A 19,363-nucleotide genomic window follows, 5' to 3' on the forward strand; every position below is an offset into this window, starting at 1 on the left:
AAAAAAAATAATTAATGAATACTCACCATCCCCCTCCTGATTCCCGACCGCTGTTTACCTCCATCTCCATCTCCGGCCTCCAGCGCCGCTCCTCTGATCGAGGGGAGAGATATGACGTCTCTCCCATAGCACAGCATAGACACTAGAGGTCACTTATGACCCCTAGTGTCCATGTGCCGTTCCCACAATGCCGTGCGGTGCATCGCGCACCACACAGCTGTGACAGCACAGCACCGGGGGGCACCACCAGTAGCGGATCTTGCTACGGCGGCAAATACATCCAGATGGTGGCAGCGCCCTCCGGAAGGCGGTGTGCCGGGCAAAAATCCTGTGTGCCCGTAGCAAGATCCGCTACTGTATGGATGCAATAGTTATCAGTTGCTATTATATTCCATGCTGCACGGAAATCTGAAAACTGTATAACATGAAGAATATATCTTACTGCAACTGTTATTAGAGCATGTAAGAGAGGTGATTCCGCATCAGTAACAATACTTGTAAATGATAACAAATACCAAATTTCGACAATCAAGGGCGATATCCCCAAATTGAGTTTATGTGGTGGTGCACCCTGAGTCAGCAGTAGTACTATAAATATTAAGTAGAGAAGAAGTAATACTCTTTTGTGGGTGCACTCTTACAGCTACAACAAATATATTGGATGTGGCCCTGCGCTGCAAGAAAAAAGCTGCTGGTTTAAAATCAATGGGATTTACCCTTCAAAAATCCCAAAAATAGACTCATGCAAACAAATAAACAATAAAAAAACTAGCGCTGATGATGTTTTATATTAATAAAACATTAAAACATTAAACCATTAAACCATGGTGAACTTTCACAATGCGACATCTGATAGGGGAGTTTTTAGAAAGAAAATCCACAATCTGCCCTCAGATGGCTCCATGTATTTAGAATGACACTCACATTAACATTCAGCCTCGCATTCCTATCAAGGTATCTTTGAATGTTCTAGGAAATAGCTGGTACTCTTTTCAATCACAGTGAACTTTAAGAATGACACTTACATTAGAATTCAATCTCGAGTGCACTGAAAGGTTTCTTTTTATTCCTCCACTCGCTGCAGATAGGAGTCAGGCAGACGATGGTGCTTAAAAATGTACACAAATTTATTCATGAAGCATAAAAACACACGAACACTGCAACAAACTGATGGATGGTCGCCACAGCTTTACTGTGCATTCTAGCCACACATTGCCTCTGACATATATACGTCCTTAGGTTATTGGACCAAACGGTGTAGCCAGTATTATAGAATTTCCTATACGTCTATATTGACTATTGCATGTAGCCTCATCTAGAGCAAACCCCAGCCTTAGAGGTACTGTACATTTATATTATTGCTTATATGGTATACATATTTCAATCATTATTTGTGCCAGAAATTATACTGTGACTGTTTTTTTCACCTATTTTGTATTGGTATAACTTTGGACCTAAATCACTTTTTCACCTATTTCAATCAGTTCCCCTTTCCGATTCGTGGACTCTCACCAATGATCCGGAGAGGGAATATGGGCAAATATCTTTGTATAAACTCCCTCTCCGCCTAACGTTGGCAGCAGATCCACCTGTCTATCTTTTCCTACTTTTTTCTATCAGTCAATTTTCCCGATGGTGATCTCTCATCAGTGATCCAGGGATTTGATGCGTCCGTACCATCTACTTTCATACCACACTGAAGATGCCCAATACCATCCATTCTTTGAAGCTAAACAGTGTTGGGCTTGGTCAGTACTTGGTTGGGGGACCACCGGGGAATACCGAGTAGAGTAGAACCACTCACTAGTCCTTGATTCCCTGCCTAACATTGACAGCAGAATCACTGCTCTCATCTTTCTTCAATTCTTTAATCTGCTCACCTCTATCAACTTTGGTTTGGCACATTAAGGCTATACCTATGACTTGTTAGCACAAGTTTTCTTGCATGGATTTCAAACTACTATTTTGGTAAACCAGCTTGCTAGATTGGCAGCTTTGGTCTTCGCAACTCAATTCAGGAGATTTTCCTGGTTATTATAATTGTGATAATCTTAAGACCCAAGCATTTTATATTTTATGTGTTTTGTCTGTTGTTTTGGATACCATATTTTAATTATCTCTATTAAAAGTCATGTTTTATATGCTTATCATATCCTGATTTTCGATAATTAGCTTTAAGAGTACACCCACAAAAGAGTCTTACTTCTTCTCTACTTAATATTTATGCAACTGTTATTAGAGCATGAGTGAGGAATTGCAGTGATTCATTTTGCAAGTATCCAAGCATTCTTATCCCGCAAGGGACTTGGCTAATGCTTCCCTTTCTAATATTAGCAAGGTAAGTGAGTGCAGATTACATGTAGCTATTTTATTCCATGCTGCACAGAGATCTAAGCAGTGTATAGTGTGAGATATATGTCCCTGCAATTATGATGAAAGTATGAGTGAAAGATTGAGGTGATTGAGGGAGACATGTACTAAGCAGTGATAAAAGTGGAGAAGTGAGCCAGTGGAGAAGTTGCCCATTGCAACCAATCAGCATTGTCGTAACATTTATAATTTGCATACTATAAAAGTGTACAAAGCAGCTGATTGGTTGCCAAGGGCAATTTCTCCACTGGCTCACTTCTCCACTTTTATCACTACTTAGTACATGTCCCCCTAAGTATGCAAGTATCAAAGCCTTCTCATGATGTGAGGGACTCGGCTAACACTTCCCTCCCCAGTGCTATCAAAGTGGGTGAGTATAGATTGCATATATATCTATTTAGACATTTGCTTCTATCTGCCGTCCACATACACTTCCTCTGTACATTGAGCTCCCCTTTTATACATTGAATGGTATATCAATAGACATAGGAGTACGTCTAGGTGCACTTATACATTTGTATTAATCATGCTTCAATAGCTTGTAAAATCAGTGTACAGTATAAGTACACATATTTATTTAGAACAGTGAGCACGGACACGCACACTACATGTGTTTCACAAAACAGCTTTGTCAGGCGGACCCGATTGCTATATCCGGAATGGCTATATTGCATAAGACATCCAATCCCTGCTTGGATGCATCATCACGTGAATCCTGCGACCAATCATGTGTGATGTATTCCCTGGATGCGGAGGTGTGCCATATCTTTGTATTTCCTGGTTCATAACGTTGCCGTGGTGGACTAAGGGGTCTATTCATGACGCAGTGAAAAGTGTGGAGAAGTGAGCCAGTGGAAAAGTTGCCCATGGCAACCAATCAGCTGCTCTGTATAATTTTATAGTATGCAAAGTATAATTGTTACTTTAATGCTGATTGGTTGCCATGGGGAACTTCTCCACTTGCTCACTTCTCAACACTTTTCACAGCTTCATGAATAGACCCCTAGTAGAGAACAATATAGCGTAATCGTCATCGCTACTATATTAGCATCAGTAAACAGGCAGAGGAGTCCAATATCTGTCCTTCTAGTTTAAATTGTGAGAATATGGATCTATTCTATATTAATAAATACATTTAATAAATTAATATTAATAAATACATTTGTGCAGTGCATATGAGTTGTTGGATTGTGTGTGTGTGTGTGTGTGTGTGTGTGTGTGTGTATATATATATATATATATATATATATATACATAGCTGGGTTACCGGCACTCCGTCTCTAGCCAATAAAGGTGCTCGGTGCCTCCAATGCGATGCTGTGCAGCAGGGCAATGTAGAAAAGGGAGAGAGTGGCACTCAAACGGACTTCTTGCTTCCATAAACAAATGGGCGCCGCACGCCTCTGCAGGTTAACGTTTCAGTTTTATTTACAAAACTTTCGTCAGAACAAAGAACAATACAAAACTGCTTACCTTTATACCTTAAAACACCCGTGAAGACACCCACATGGAGACAGGAACCGCTGGACGCAGGGCCGGTGACGTCACGCTCCCGCGACGTGCGCTCTGCGTGAAAGAATGGCGACACACAGGATGTCGATCAGGCATGCACTGGAGGGCTCGGATTCTGAACAGCCGGTGGCCTGGCACTTTAAGCTGCACAGACATAGTTTAGCCACATTGCGCTCGCTACAAGCTTATAGATCATGTCCCACCGAATGTTAGAGGTGGTGATAGAGGCAGGAGGCTTCTGCAATTGGAGGCGCGGTGGATCCATTCACTAGACACCGTGGCCCCAAGAGGACTGAATGAACAACTGAATCTTAATTGTTTTGTTTAATATCTTGTTCTCATTTTTAACTGTATTGAATGTATGGTTGCTATAGCTGGGTAATGCCGCTGGCCTTGCAGTATGCTTATTATAAGTTTCAGCCCACTGAATGGCTGTCCGGCATCATCGTATCTATGACAGTGCGGCTTGCTAGTTGGTAGTCATGGTGATGGTCTCTTCACTAGTGTACTATATGTTGCTAGGCAACGGAGGGTTCGGCACAGGCACAGATGAGCGCACGTCGCGGGAGTGTGATGTCACCGGCCCTGCGTCCAGCGGTTCCTGTCTCCATGTGGGTGTCTTCACGGGTGCTTTAAGGTATAAAGGTAAGCAGTTTTGTATTGTTCTTTGTTCTGACGAAAGTTTTGTAAATAAAACTGAAACGTTAACCTGCAGAGAAGTCCGTTTGAGTGCCACTCTCTCCCTTTACTATATATATATATATATATATATATATATATATATAAATATACACACAAAAGAAATACTCAGTCTTTGCGCAACTAGTCCATCTGGAGATTCTTTTCTTCAGAACAATAACCTCCCACGTGCAGCTCAATCCTACTCTGAGTCACCGGAGTGTAGTAAAAAGGCACTGTGCAAGAGAAATCGGAGAGCACACACATCAATGTATATATTGGACGAAACGCGTTGGTAGTTGCTAAACGACGTGGGCGCTGTGACGTCACCCACGTGAGAGGTTGGCTGGGCAGATCAGAGGACTGACGGTTGTACTTGTGACAGAGTGGTGCCCAAACAAGTGATTTTAAACTTTGATGTATGTGGATATTTACACTTTGTATAAAGGTTATCAAAATATACATTGATGTGTGAGCTCTCCAATTTCTCTTGCACAATAAATACATATATATATATATATATATATATATATATATATTTACCCTATTCTGTATTTTTAGCAGAAAATAAAATATTAATATATGCTGTCATATAAGATATCTATTACAATGACAGTTGTATTAACCACAAAATTGCAGTGCATATCAATTTTAGGGTCCATATCATTATCTGATTACTTGTCATCAGTTTAAGATGTGGTATTATATTATTATATACAGTACTGTGTATATATTAATAGAAGCAGATATCAGATAATATAATTACATTTATCAGCACCAATTCCATCTTACTGTAGGTTTAATAAGAATAAAAATAAAGTGGAGTGAACAAAATGGTGTTGGTTAAGGTGGTTTATAGAAAAAATAATCAATTTAAAAAAAGAAAAAAAATTCAAATAAACATTTTTATATATTTTAAAATATTTATTCAAAGTGAATAATTGTAATGACGTGACAAGGTGAGTGATATAACAATAAGCTTGTGGAGAGAAGCAAAGAATATATACAGCACAGTAATAATAGAGGTGACATTTTAATTATTAAAACTCTCTCATGACCACACCGAGGATAATATTAGGGATATCAGGACCTTCGTATATCCCCGTTAATTCACCTGGGGCAACCAATTTTTATATGGGTTTAAATTTTGTTCCATCCATCTAATTTAATATTTATGTCAGTATATGGGAATATCCTAAAAATATCTGTATGATAGACGTGCTGTATATAGTACTGTCAACAGAATAGGCAAATGTGATTATACATTATCCTCTAACCCAATGGGTATATCTGTTTAATCCATACGAGAGTTGGAATGGAACAATAATTCACATTCAGATTAAAGAAAATGGTATATAGGGATTCGAACTATACAGTATTAATGTAACATCTATTAAGATATTCACAGTGTACCTACTGTATATCGTCTGTACAATGGGGGTCATTCCGAGTTGATCACTCACTGTCGATTTTCGCAGCGCAGCGATCAGGTAAAAAAAATAGCAAAACTGCACATGCGTATACACCGCAATGCGCACGCACGTCGTACCGGTGCAAAGAGCATCATTGTTGTGCACTGGCAAGCGAAGATTCCATTCGCGCAGCCGATCACAAGGAGACTGATAAGAAGAGGGCATCAACTGACCGTTTTCTGGGAGTGTTTGGAAAAACGCAGGCGTATCCAGGCGTTTGCAGGGCGGGTGTCTGACGTCAATTCCGGGACCTCCGACGCTGGATTCATGTATCTACAGGGCTGGTCTTGTTCTGCACAAAATGTTTTTGTACCGCTTGGCAGCACAGGCTTTCGCACACTTGCAAAGCGAAAATACACTCCCCCGTGGGCGGCGAATATGCGTTTGCACGGCTGCTAAAAGTAGCTAGCGAGCGATCAACTCGGAATGACCCCCAATAGACGTGACAGTAAGGATCACAGTCAGCAGACAAATAAATTACTACAATATTACCGGCAATATATTGCTTATTTATCATTGTGATATACACACTCAATTTCTCACTGTCTGCACAATTGACATAATGGATTATCATTGTCAGCAGGCACAGTGACCACATTTTATTTGTGTAACAGATAAGCCGGTTCTATTACTACTAACAGATAACTCAAATGGATCAAATGTATTCCATCTATACTCAGTTCAAGGAATATATATACATGCAATCCAGCCTATAATCCCAACTGCATGGCAGCAGTAATACCCTATACCCTCTATCCAACTAAGTGGGATCATCAAATATAGTGCTATATATCTACTGACATGAATATTATATTGAATTTATACAATCAAACATTTCTTGCATGGATGCCATGTTTGAATCATCATTATAACAATAATAGAAAGTAATATCACGGTAATATAATAACAATAGAAAAAATATCTAGAGGTACAATACTCCCCTACATTGTACTATAAAATAATTCAAGACATACATAGGAAAATGAAATATATTATATATACAGATGTTAAATTAATATAAAATAAGAACACAGTGAGACACGGATTTTTAATTATCACTTTATTTCACTTCACTTTATGTATGTTTTATTTCACAAATCTGACAATTTTAATATTTTGTAATAAAAGGTATATTTGAAACAATTTTTCAAATACGCCAGCAAAATAGACAACTCTTTCTCTTTTTCTTTTATTAATCCTGAAATGTTGATATTGTCAGAATGGTGAATTTAGGGTTAGGCTGCAAGTGGAATGGCTACTGTTAGTCACTATGAGAATGTTAGGATTAGGCTGTGGAAGGGACATGCAGTCAGGGTAGGCAGAGCCTCCCTGTCATACTCCCTGTCAAATATCTTCTTTGTTTATTGTATCCTTTATATAGCTAACACTCACCAGCTTTGTGGATATCCCTGGAGCTGCAGGGAGACGAGAGATGAGGCAGCAACAGCTCTGCCTGGATTCTACAGTCAGACACTGTTTTGCAGAGTTGGGGGCGTGGCCTCACCATGGGCAGTAACACTATACAGAAAGGGAGGCATGCTTCTGAAAGTGGGGACGGGCCTTGTACAATGATGGACACTTGGATGTGTCATGTGACCAGGTGGTGCACTGTAGTCGGAGCTCAGTCAGCAGCAGCAAGAGAAGACACAGGGATGCAGGTAGGAGACTCAGTGGACAATGTAGCTTAGTGTAGTGAGGGGAGAGTTACAGTGAGTAGAGGATGAGACAGGCTCCCAGCATTCAGACCCATCCCCATGTGTTCCTCCCCAGCCATTCACCTCACCGCACGTCACTGGGCTGCTGGAGGGGAAGGTTAAGGTTAGACACTAGAGGGCTGGTTTCGGTTAGGGGTAGGGATGACGGTTAGGGACTACTTACCAGAATGCTGGAGCATCAAAGATCTGACCCAGAAGTGATGGTCACATGACTGCTGGGACTCGGAAGCAGCTGCAGCCGACAGGACCTGGTAAGTTACCGCTGGGCCACTAGAAATGAGATATGTCAACTTTCTGACATACCAACATTTCATCTGTGGTTTACATGAATGCTGACATTATGACTGTTGACACAAGATACCACAACCCTCCTGTTCACACAGTGGATTGAACATACAGTAAATGAATAAGTATATTCTGGAGAGAATGTTTATGTGCACTCAGTCAGTGCATTTGGATTAACGTCCAAATATGACTGACCAATAAAGACGAACTGTAATTAAATGTATTATCAATAGTTGAGGGTTTTTTTTAGGAAACATCATATTATTCGTTATGTAACTAATAGGCTCATGAGAGCTAAAAGGCTCAAATAAAAAATCTAATAAATAATGATCGCTTAAATATGTGTTTTAAAGAAAATAGCCAGAGCAGTATTGGGCTGTAGCTAATATTGTTTGCCTAGTGCATACATTCTGCATGTGTCTGTATCATGTTACATGTGTCACACAGATAAAGGAGCACACAGAAAGTACTATAAGGAAGAGTGGTAATGAGCAGTAATAGAACCACAAGCAGTATAGATCTTACATAATGCTACTGAAAATAGATGTAACATGGCATAAATATCCTGGTCATAATTAGAAAAAGGATCCTAGTTTAAAACTAAATACAAACATTTACTATTTATATTAATAACTTACACCGGGCCATTTCTGCCAACCTTTTACTATATCATAATCATAAGAGAATATTTACGTATATGTCCTTTAATTCAAGATTCATAAATGTACATACAGTAAATTACAAATGAAGAAAATAAATTATATCTCAGAGTCTATAGTAGCAAAGAGTTTGTACAAAACAGTTACATTTACATAATATGCTAATTCTATAAATAATATTGTCTAATTTCACTTACAATTTTTGCAGATTTTGCTTTTTTGGTAAATAAATAAAATGTATTTAAAATGGAAAAAAATATTTTGTTCAGTAGTTTTGATCATTCTAACACCCTTTAAAATAAGGAAAAACTGTCACAGTATAACACTATGTACAGTATTGTCACATCTGAATAATAGTCCCGTAGTCAGTCATGAGAAGTACAGTGTAGAGTAGGGCTCAGAATTTTGTTTCATGTTTCACCTAAAAAACAGAAACGACTGTCAGATTCAGAACTGTAACAAATAATGTTGGAAGGCATCATTATTATTTTATTAACTTTTATTTATATGGCGCCACCAAGTGTCGATAACATCATACAGCAAAGGTGCATACACACGGAGAGATTTTGGGCGGTATTCAATTCTTTTCACCCCTTTCCACACCCGTTCTGTTTCTGCCCTCGGGGGCATGCATGGTATCATTCTTTCAGCTTGCTACCCTTGGAGTAGCAAGGCACCCAATCCTTTACACGGCTAAACCTGATTACTATGGGTGTGATATGCACGATAACAGGGATCATTTTAGACAGGAGATTGGGCGTGATATATCATTTGAATTTCACCCTTTGACTGAGCGATTTCCCTTGAACTGGCAGTAGGAGATTTTGACTAACTTTTCCAGCGATTTTGACTAACTTTTCCAGCGATTTTGGCTATGGGCGATTTTAGCTAACTCATTTAAGCAAGGGGATGCTTTTTCTTTTCCAGCGACCTAGCCAATATTGACTTGCCTGCACAGTCTATTTTTAGCAGCGACAGCGACCTGGCGGCGACGTGCATCGCTATCGCTGGCTGTGTACACACAGAGCGATATGCACTAACTTTCTGAGCGATTTTGACTATATAATCAAATTCGCTCAGCTATATCGCTCCGTGTGTATGGACCTTTAGAGTTACAGTACAATAGTATAAACAAAAAATACAATATAAAAAGTTTTGACTAGATAGCACATGGGCAAAAAGAAAGTCAGGAAGCATAATGAAAGAAGTTGAACCAGGAAATAATAGAATTTCATTAAAATGCTATATTTAATTTTACATTTTAGTTATAAAAATCACGAAAATCATTTATTAGTCTTCCTCATCATGTCCTCATCATCATGTTACAGAACCCAGAAATAATGTGACTCATTAGATGGCAAGTTTCATTACTTTGTATTGGCACCAGGTCTCCTGCAACAGCCATAACCAGCTGCAGTAATAAAATAATAACATGAAACACGTAGTCCTGATGAAATAGCCAGCATAGCAAGTTCTGAAGAACTGCTACTGCTCCAATAGGCACAAGGTGGCCATGTGTAGTTCATACAGGGCCATTGCGAGAGCTGCTGGGCCTGGATACTGTGGGCATGTGGCCAAATTCAGGAGGCATGTCTGCATATAGGGGCTGTGTTACCTTATAGGGCAGTACGGACAGTGTAATGCTTAGCATTACTGCCTCACAGCATTGAGGTCATGGGTTCGATTCCCACCATGGCTCTACCTGTGTGGAGTTTGTATATTCTCCCCGTCCCTGCGTGGGTTTCCTCCAGGTACTCCGGTTTCCTCCCACAATCCCAAAATATACTGGTAGCTTAACTGGATCCCAACAAAATCATCCCTAGCATGAATGTGTGTGTATGTACATGTGATATGGAATATAGATTGTAAGCTTCACTGGGGCAGGGACTCAATGATCAAATATTCTCTGTAAAGTGCTGCGGAATATGTGTGCCTATATAAATAACTGCCCATAAATAATAATAATTACATTTAGGGAACTGTGTGTCTGTATATAGGGGCTGTACATATGAGCTGTGTTACCTTATAGGGGCTGTGGTGTGGGACTGGGCTCCAAGACCTGAAGAGGCACCTACATATACAGCAGCACCTGTGTGGTTCACAGCAGGATCCAAGTGTGACTGCTGCTTTTCCAACGGAGCTCTGCGGAGCACCCACTGCTGCTGCAGAGTTAATCGGCTCTGTCCCAGGAGCCCTGCAAACACACCTGTAATAGGGAACAGGAAGCTCCTGGTTGCCTAGCCTGTACTGCAGCAAGCAATGGTGCACCCACCGCTGCTGCTGGACCGTGAGATGGGACCCACCAGTAAACGCTGATTCTGCATGCTGCAGGCTGCTAAATCTTGTGAGTCTGACACTGACCCATGCCCATTGTTACACAGCATAGCTGTAGCCAAATTCACTGAGTGCTCCAGTCCCTGCAGACCGGATGAGAGCGCTATCTCCAGTATATAATTCTGTAAGTGGTGTTAGTTTTATATACTGTGTACACACACACACACATACCATATTTGTCTTCCCATTTTTTAAGGGAGGGGGGAACCAAACTCAAACTTGCCTCTGGGCTCCTGGAATTAACTTACACCCCATGCTTAGGGGTGGTGGGTGTTGCTGGCTGCTGCTGTTTTCTGGGCTGTTGGTTGATAGGTGCTGTGCTGAGAGAGGGGTGCTGGGTCAGAGGTGGAACTAGCCGTGGTGCTAGGAGGCACCAGCCAAAATTTTGCTTAGGGCATTAAATTGGCTAGGGCTGGCTCTGAAAACAAATCAAGCAGTGGTGGATCTAACCCCCTCATGCAGCGAATTTTTACTTACATGCTTTTTAAAAATTGCCATGCTACTTAAAAAGTAATTAAAATTTACCTCAAGTATGCCATTGTAGAGGTTTCCGTTTTTAACTTCATTTGAAAGGACAAGATTGGCTGTTTCCTGTATTAATAACATAAAATAATAAAGAATTCTGTTAAAGTGTTAAAGGAGTTTCCTGCAGCAAATAACTGACAAAACTATAGCCTTCTTATAAAGTTGGTTGTACATACAGTAGATTGATCTCCAGTGATTGGACATGTCCACTCCTAAGTAGGGATGGACAGTGGAGGCCCACCATCAAATTATGGTAAACTAACCATCGCATAAAAAGAATTTGATAGAAAAAAATGTATATGATTTATGAATGTGCAATAAAAGCTCTGCAGCGCAGACCCGCATGTGGAAAACCTTAGCAGCGTGGCCAGCTGGGGATGGAACAGGGGGTGGGACCATCGCAACACCATCAAATACAAACATCAGAAGACTGCTATTGAATATCGAAAAACCGAGGCCATCGTAACGAAAACATTGATGGTTGCGAACCATCGCAATGCGATGTTCATCCCTACTCCTAAGCAATTAAATGCAGTTAACAGATTAATCCTGGGTAGACTACTGATCCACCAGTTCATCATACTATAAGAAGAAGTTGAAGCTGTTGTATTGGGCCTTTTCTCCTCTACTATACTACATTTGGCTCTACATGTTACCTGACTGGGAATGTTTTTCTAGATGTATGTGCAATATATGACATTACACCATTTGGTACATTATTTATCTATGAGCCATGGATGTATTCTAAAGAAGTACCTCATATCTGATTGCAATTATCTGGTATGTAGCTTTGATTTTGTGGTACAACTTATTCCATACGTCACGGTTATATGGACTGCAGCAGTGACTGCACTGGAATCACTGTGACTGGCAGTGACTTCCTATTGGAAGTTCTACATGTCAGTCACAGACACTCAAGGCTGTCCCATTGGGAGGTATTTCTTCTCCCCGGGACTGCCAGACCAGGCTGTGATAAGCAGAGAGCTGGCTTCCTATAGGAAGCCACTCCATGCCTTTGGCGCAGCCCAATCTGGCTTCTACGGGCCGCAGCCTGCACAGTCGCACCGTGGTGTCTGTGCATGTGCTGGTCTCGGCACCTGCCGCATCCATTGCGCAGGCGCCGGGACCTTGGACTGACTGTCTCCACTCCTTTCTGGGGCACGGGGGTAGCAGCAGATGTCAGCCCTCCTACTCTTAGGCTGTCTAAGATTCACTTTCCCCTGTGTGAAACAAGCAAACTTTTTTGATGGGCACGCTAATTTGCACTGCCCCTGTAACACCTTCAAATGACTTGGGAGCACACTGTATGTACTTGCAGGACCCATTCTGCACATGTGCAGAACAGGCCCTGAGCATGTACAGGCCCCCAGCCATCGGACTTATATGCAAATAATTACGATCCCAGTGATTCCACGTAAGCTGTGGAATCAATGAGTCTCCCCATGCATTGAACACCTACCAGTGAGTTTTCATGCAGACTTTTCCTTGCAGATCCTGAAGCTGCAAGGAAAAGTCCACCTCTGTAGTTTAATGCGTGGGGTAACCCCACTAATTGAACCTCCCAGCATGACTAATTGTTCTGTGGCTGGCAGACTTCAAGCCTGCATTATATAGTTTCAGGTATATAGGAGAGCACACACCAGGCTTTGAATGTGAAAACTGAGTTGATTAACTTATAGCAGCAAAACATTCATAGGAGTCGACATTTCGATCCTCTCAGGAAACTTTTTCAAAACGTGTAAAGTGCTTAGTGAGAAGGTGCAAAACTTAGTACTTTACACATTTTGACAAAGGTCCCTGAAAGGTTTGAAATGTCGACTCCTATGAGTGTGTTGCTATGATTTAATAAACTAATTTTTCACTTTCAGTGACAAGCCTGGTGAGTGTTCTCCTATAAATCCAAAAGTATTTGTAGGTCTACCAGACATTACAGGATTGCCTTGAGATACAGTACACCCCAGCATAATTTACTTAACCGAATATCTGTGATTGCGTCTTTATTTGTGTACTATCTATATATCTATCTATCTATCTATATGGCTTGTGGTTTATTATTGTTTAACTCCTGCCTACTGGAGAAGAGGACCGAGTGCCACCAAGGAGGCCTACTGAACAAGGGGGCCGACTGGTGCCAGGGACAAGGTAAGTATGTCAAGGACTTTGCAATTGATTGTGCGTGTACTGTATTTTACATTGGAACTATAGGTACCAGTTGGCCCCTAATGCCTCACATGCTTTTACTTGTTGTTCTTCAAGTGAGAGCTGCATGTGAGGGAGACTTGCTGGGGCCTGTAGTCCTACAGTGCAGGAGTCCATGGACTGTTCACTGACTAGAGAGGGACCAAACTTCCCAAGATATTTGACAATAAGTCCATCTGCATGGAGGCCATCAGTGATGTGTGGTGGGGTGAGGCAGATGAGGCAGAGCCTTTCCTGTCATACTAACTTTTGTGCCAGAGTTTTGACCGAATACAGTATATGAAAAATACAAATAATCTGTTTGAAATATCATCTTTGCATTATTCTAATCATTTTTATAGCCAAAACTCTGGAGTAAAAAGTCTATGGCAGGTGAGGCAGTGCCTCACCTGGCTAACTTCTCCGCACATCTCTGATCAAAACTCACCAAATTTCCAGGAGTTTATACTGCTGTACCCGTGTATAATGCCTAGATGTACCATTTGGCTCATATATTGCATGTAAATCTGTCTCTGGGGCTAGCCATTTAGCTCACTGCACGTAAAACCAACTAGTCCTGACCAAAATGCCCAAAGTGAAGGTTCTTTGTGTTCATGTAGCAACTAAGGCATATGAAATAACTCTCCCATTGGTCACCATGAAAGGGCATTGGCTGTGGTCAGTGCCTAATAAGTTAAAAATGTTGCCTTAACCACCCATCTAGAACGAGACTGCCATCTCTACACCGCATGGACTATCTCAATACAAGGTCCTCCCATTTGATTTACACAGGACTTTGGCTACTTTCCAATAGGGCATGGACAAGAATTTTCAACCCAAATAGCACTTACTTGTACGATATCTTCATCCATACCCTGGATTGGGAATCCCAATTCCCACAGGCCAAGGCTATATTAGATACCTTACATGCTAACAGCTTAACCACTAAACCAGACAAATGTGTGGAAGTTATAGAGGAAGCCAAATGCTTGTGGTATAGAGTGGGTCAAGGCCTGGTTAAACCACAGCTGAACAAAGTTAAGTAGCAAGGAATTGGCCAAAGACACTCCAAAAAAATCAGCTACAGCCTTCTTGGGGTTCATTGGATATTACAGGCAGAGGCGTCACCGGGTGTGGTGACACCCGGTGCGCGCCCCTGATCTCCTGCAGCGACTGCGGCAAAAAAGGGGCGTGGCCTTGTATTTCGGTGGCGTGGCTTCGCGGGGATCCAGGAATCGTCACTCTGGGGGCGTGCCCAGCATCTCCGGAGATGCTGGGCTTCCCCCAGTGCCAGTCTCCATCTGCTGTCGGCTCCTCTTCTGTGACAGGAGCCGGGTGCTGTAGGAGACTTTCTCACTGCAGCACCTGGTTCCTGTCAGTGCGGAGGAGCTGACATTTGGTGTCACCCTCCTCCAGGTGTCACACCCGGGTGTGGGCCGCACCCCCCGCACCCGCCTTGTGACGCCACTGATTACAGGCAATTTGTAAGTTTCTTTGAAAACTCTGGAAGCACCATTAACAAAAATGTTACAGAAGAATTGGCCATATCAACTGATATAGACCAAGTAGGCTGAAGCAGCCTGACTTGATTTTCGATCGGTACTATGCTCCACTCCGGTGCTGCAAGTACCTAACTTCAACTAAAGGTTCACTCTACAAATGGATGCCTCTAGTGTAGGTGTAGGCAGGCCCACTGACAGGAGGTAACTAGAGGTATACTTGTACTAGGTCCTGAGGTTCCTAGGTGCCCCGAGTTTTGGATGGTCACCAACCACTGAGGGTCACAACAATCAGAGATTAAAGTAGGCCAGAGAAGTTCTTGTTGACCAGTGCCTGCCTATCAAGTAGCTCCTTCCCTGAGAGAAGGCACAGAGTACTTGCCCGACTGTCTGCTGTGTTCCCCAATTCAATAAATGTTGCATGACCACTGATGCTATACTCAGTTGGGCAGGACTGGTCACATGAATGCCGGAGCCGACTGACTGTGAGTCACCTAACGCCAGTTCTAAGTCTGCTTCCTCAATGTGTCTCTCTATTTTGTAATAGGACAGGGGAGGGATGAAAAGAGGGGGGAAATGATCAACGAAGGGGGGTCCCAGAGTTATCAGTGTACCAAGCCCCAATATTTTTGTTGCCAGTCCTGGGTTTATGGGCCGTATTGTCTCAAGTGAAAACTGTAGTCTAGGGAACAAAAGTACGCCACAGTGAAAAAAAACAGTTTTGCCATAAAATGGGCCATTGAGGCACTGCATTATTATCTAATTGGCTGAGAGTTTACACCAGATTATGGGGTCATTCAGACCTGATTTCATGCTAGCTTTTTTTGCAGCGCTGCCATCAGGTCAGAACTGTGCTGGCGTATGCACCGTAAGGCCCAGGCGCGTCGCACAGGTGCAAAGCGAATCGTTGTTGTGCGATGGGTTTTACGAATAATCCATGCGCACAGCCGATTGCAAGGTGATTGACAGGAAGAAGGTGTTTATGGGTGGCAACTGACCGCTTTCTGGGAGTGGTTGGAAAAATGCAGGCGTGTCCAAGCGTTTGCAGGGCGGGTGTCTGATGTCAATTCCGGGCTTGGACAGGCTGAAGTGATCGCAGCAGCTGAGTAAGTCCTGGGCAACTCAGAAACTGCACAATCTCTTTTTGTACTGCTCGGCTGCACATGCAAACGCACACTTGCACAGCTAGCCGATGGGCGGCGACTATGCAAATGCTGGACTGCAAAAAAAAACCTAGCGAGCGATCAGGTCTGAATGACCCCCTATGTACCCTTCGTTAGATGCACACCAAAAGGGAGGTTAACGCTAAATTGACCAGTTTTGGTTCTCAGTGGAACACAGACCAGGGGTTCCACATAACAATGCAGATGCTCTCTGTAGAGTAGAAAGCATGCGTTCTCCAAGAAATCCGTGTCCCCTACGTATCAATGCTGGGGGTAGGGGGGGGGGGGGAGTGTTAAAGAGAGCGCTGTTTCCTGGATTTCTAGTGTTAATTGACAGGCTGTGAGCTGTGGACAGGTGTGACCTATGCCAGTTGCTGATTCATATCTCTCCTTTTCAGTTCCTACTCCTATCCGTATTATGGGGGTCATTCCAAGTTGTTCGCTCGTTGCCGATTTTCGCAACGGAGCGATTAAGGTGAAAATGCGCATGCGCATGGTACGCAATGCGCATGCGCTAAGTATTTTAGCACAAAACTTAGTAGATTTACTCACGTCCGAACGAAGAATTTTCATTGTTGTAGTGATCGGAGTGTGATTGACAGGAAGTGGGTGTTACTGGGCGGAAACTGGCCATTTTCTGGGAGTGTGCGGAAAAACGCAGGCGTGCCAGGAAAAAACGCGGGAGTGTCTGGAGAAACGGGGAGTGGCTGGCTGAATGCAGGGCATGTTTGTGACGTCAAACCAGGAACGAAACGGCCTGAGCTGATCGCAATCTGTGAGTAGGTCTGGAGCTACTCAGAAACTGCTAATAATTTTCTAATCGCAATTCTGCTAATCTTTCGTTCGCTATTCTGCTAAGCTAAGATACACTCCCAGAGGGCGGCGGCCTAGCGTGTGCAATGCTGCTAAAATCTGCTAGCGAGCGAACAACTCGGAATGACCCCCTATATCACACGAGTCTTCACCGGAAATATCTGAACAAGAAATTATTTGCCAGTATTGTTTTGTAAACTATAAGATAGGGTGTAATAAAATACTTACCAGGGGGCGCTGTCATCGAATCCCAATCTTAGAGCTAAAATGTGTATCCCACTGCATATTTTTCATTTCAGCATTTACATTTATTACAAGTCAAAATAAGGTCTTCTACTTCACTCCTTTAACCAGTAATTCCAGTAGCCAGTGTGCAAATTATTATACACACACACTGGACAGGAGGGATTACACTTTTCTCTCTTTTTATAAATAAACTTTAATAAATGTTACGTTTTAAATATAACTAAGCATACACAACACAAATTTTCTACGAAGGAGTTTGCCAGAAAAAAGGGTATTTTTCTTTCTTGTCTTACGTCTCATGCTCGTTGTCAGGGGTTTCATGCTCTGAGTTCCATGTTTGTTGCCAGGGGTTTCATCCTCATTGTCTGGGGTTTCACGGCAGAAGATGCAGCTTTCTGCACTTTCTGCTGGCAGAGTAATCATTCCTGGCACTTCTGGATAATGAAATACTGCTGTGCTTCCCTCACAGAGGTCAAGTAGGACCACTAGCATCGGTCTCCTCCTAGGTGGCGGCCATTTTTGGAGGGACATTTTCAGCAGACTCCATGGGGATGGCTAGACCACACAGAATCTGCATAGACATAATGCTATGCCACTGAACCCACCATTCTAGAGGTGCCATTGTATTGTACTGAGGTAATCAATAGTATTCACTTCACCTGTCAGTGGTTATAATGTTATGGCTGATCGGTTTATACTGTACTTGTAAAAACAGAGTTCCCAATACCACCATTGATGACCCCCACTGGTGGTATTATAGTGGCTGGAAGCCAGTGATGACTTACCCATGCCTTTGCATAAGTAAGTCAATGTAACAATTATCATATTGCCGCAACATTGCTTATGTAATGGCCATCACAGAAAAATAGAGTAATATCATTGAACAGATGTCTGTGTAGCATCTTTTCAATCAATAAAAACTGTAAAAAAATATTTCTAGATCATTTTTTCTAAAAAAAATTTCAATTTTTTTTTCAATATTAATGCAACAGAAAGTCAAAGTCTGGCTAAAGCCAGCTCATGTTTGTGTATATCTGCATATACTAGCAAGGTGGTTATATTGTCTATATCACCTTTTTACCCAAGAAAAGTGGGGATAAAAAGCAGATGTGATGGACTCCAAGTTTCTGCACTACTTCTTGTCTTTTCCTGGAACACAGTCTATAGACTTGTGATGCTCTACTTTGCATGCCTTCAAAAACATCAAAGTGGCTACTAGATTTCACTGACTGGGTCTTATATTCTACATTTGTCTACACATAACTACAATGGGATGCACATATGATTACCCCTAGTTTATTTGTTGTACTCCCTATAATATTGTAGCACCTGTCATAGTGTGAGGACCTGTCTGTAAGCAGATATGCTAATAGTAAGACATGTTCTGAGTACTGGGGTGGGACAATTTGCTATGCCACAGAATTGCTTGATAACATCATTTTGATTGTGAAATGACTACATAAACAAGACAGTGTAATCACTGACCAATCACAGTTTCCATACAGTCTGCACAAACCTAATTCCATTTCTTTTCCAAATGACTATTTTGATCAGACAAGATGATTGTTTTGGGTTCAAACAACCCAGGCCAACTGTATACTCAGTGGCCTCACTATAGGGGTGCAGGCCGCATTCCAGGTGTCATGATTGGAGGGGGTGACACCAAAATGCTGGCTCCCCTGCAGTGACATGAGCCCGTGGACTGCAGTATGACATTCTACTACAGCACCCGTCTCCTGTCACAGAGGAGAGGTCAGCAGTGCAGGCACCAGTTTCTGGGGACAGCCTAGCATACTGGAAATTCTGGGCATGCCCCTGGAGTGGTGCAATTGGGATATCCCAAGAGACCATGACCCCTTTATGCTAGGCCATGTCCACTTTCGAGCCCACACATCTCTGGCATGCGGGGTGGGA

General features: G+C 42.2%; 1 protein-coding gene and 1 pseudogene across 1 annotated transcript in view; one reads left to right on the forward strand and one right to left on the reverse strand.

Moving 5' to 3' along the window:
- The first annotated feature begins 1,678 nt into the window (after positions 1 to 1,678).
- On the forward strand, positions 1,679 to 1,797 carry LOC134937207 (5S ribosomal RNA; annotated as a pseudogene).
- Positions 1,798 to 8,877: 7,080 nt separating this feature from the next.
- Positions 8,878 to 19,363, reverse strand: part of LOC134932548 (chloride anion exchanger-like) — a 115,023-nt gene continuing 104,537 nt past the window's right edge. The window contains exons 19-20 of the mRNA XM_063927077.1: positions 11,551 to 11,616; positions 8,878 to 9,112 (exon numbers count right to left, since the gene is read on the reverse strand). Of these exons, the coding sequence (XP_063783147.1) occupies positions 9,089 to 9,112; positions 11,551 to 11,616 (90 nt within the window). The 3' untranslated portion in view covers positions 8,878 to 9,088. The remainder of the gene's footprint in view (positions 9,113 to 11,550; positions 11,617 to 19,363) is intronic.

The sequence above is a fragment of the Pseudophryne corroboree genome, chromosome 6, assembly GCF_028390025.1.
Source record: "Pseudophryne corroboree isolate aPseCor3 chromosome 6, aPseCor3.hap2, whole genome shotgun sequence".
In the NCBI taxonomy this organism is placed as follows: Eukaryota; Metazoa; Chordata; class Amphibia; order Anura; family Myobatrachidae; genus Pseudophryne; species Pseudophryne corroboree.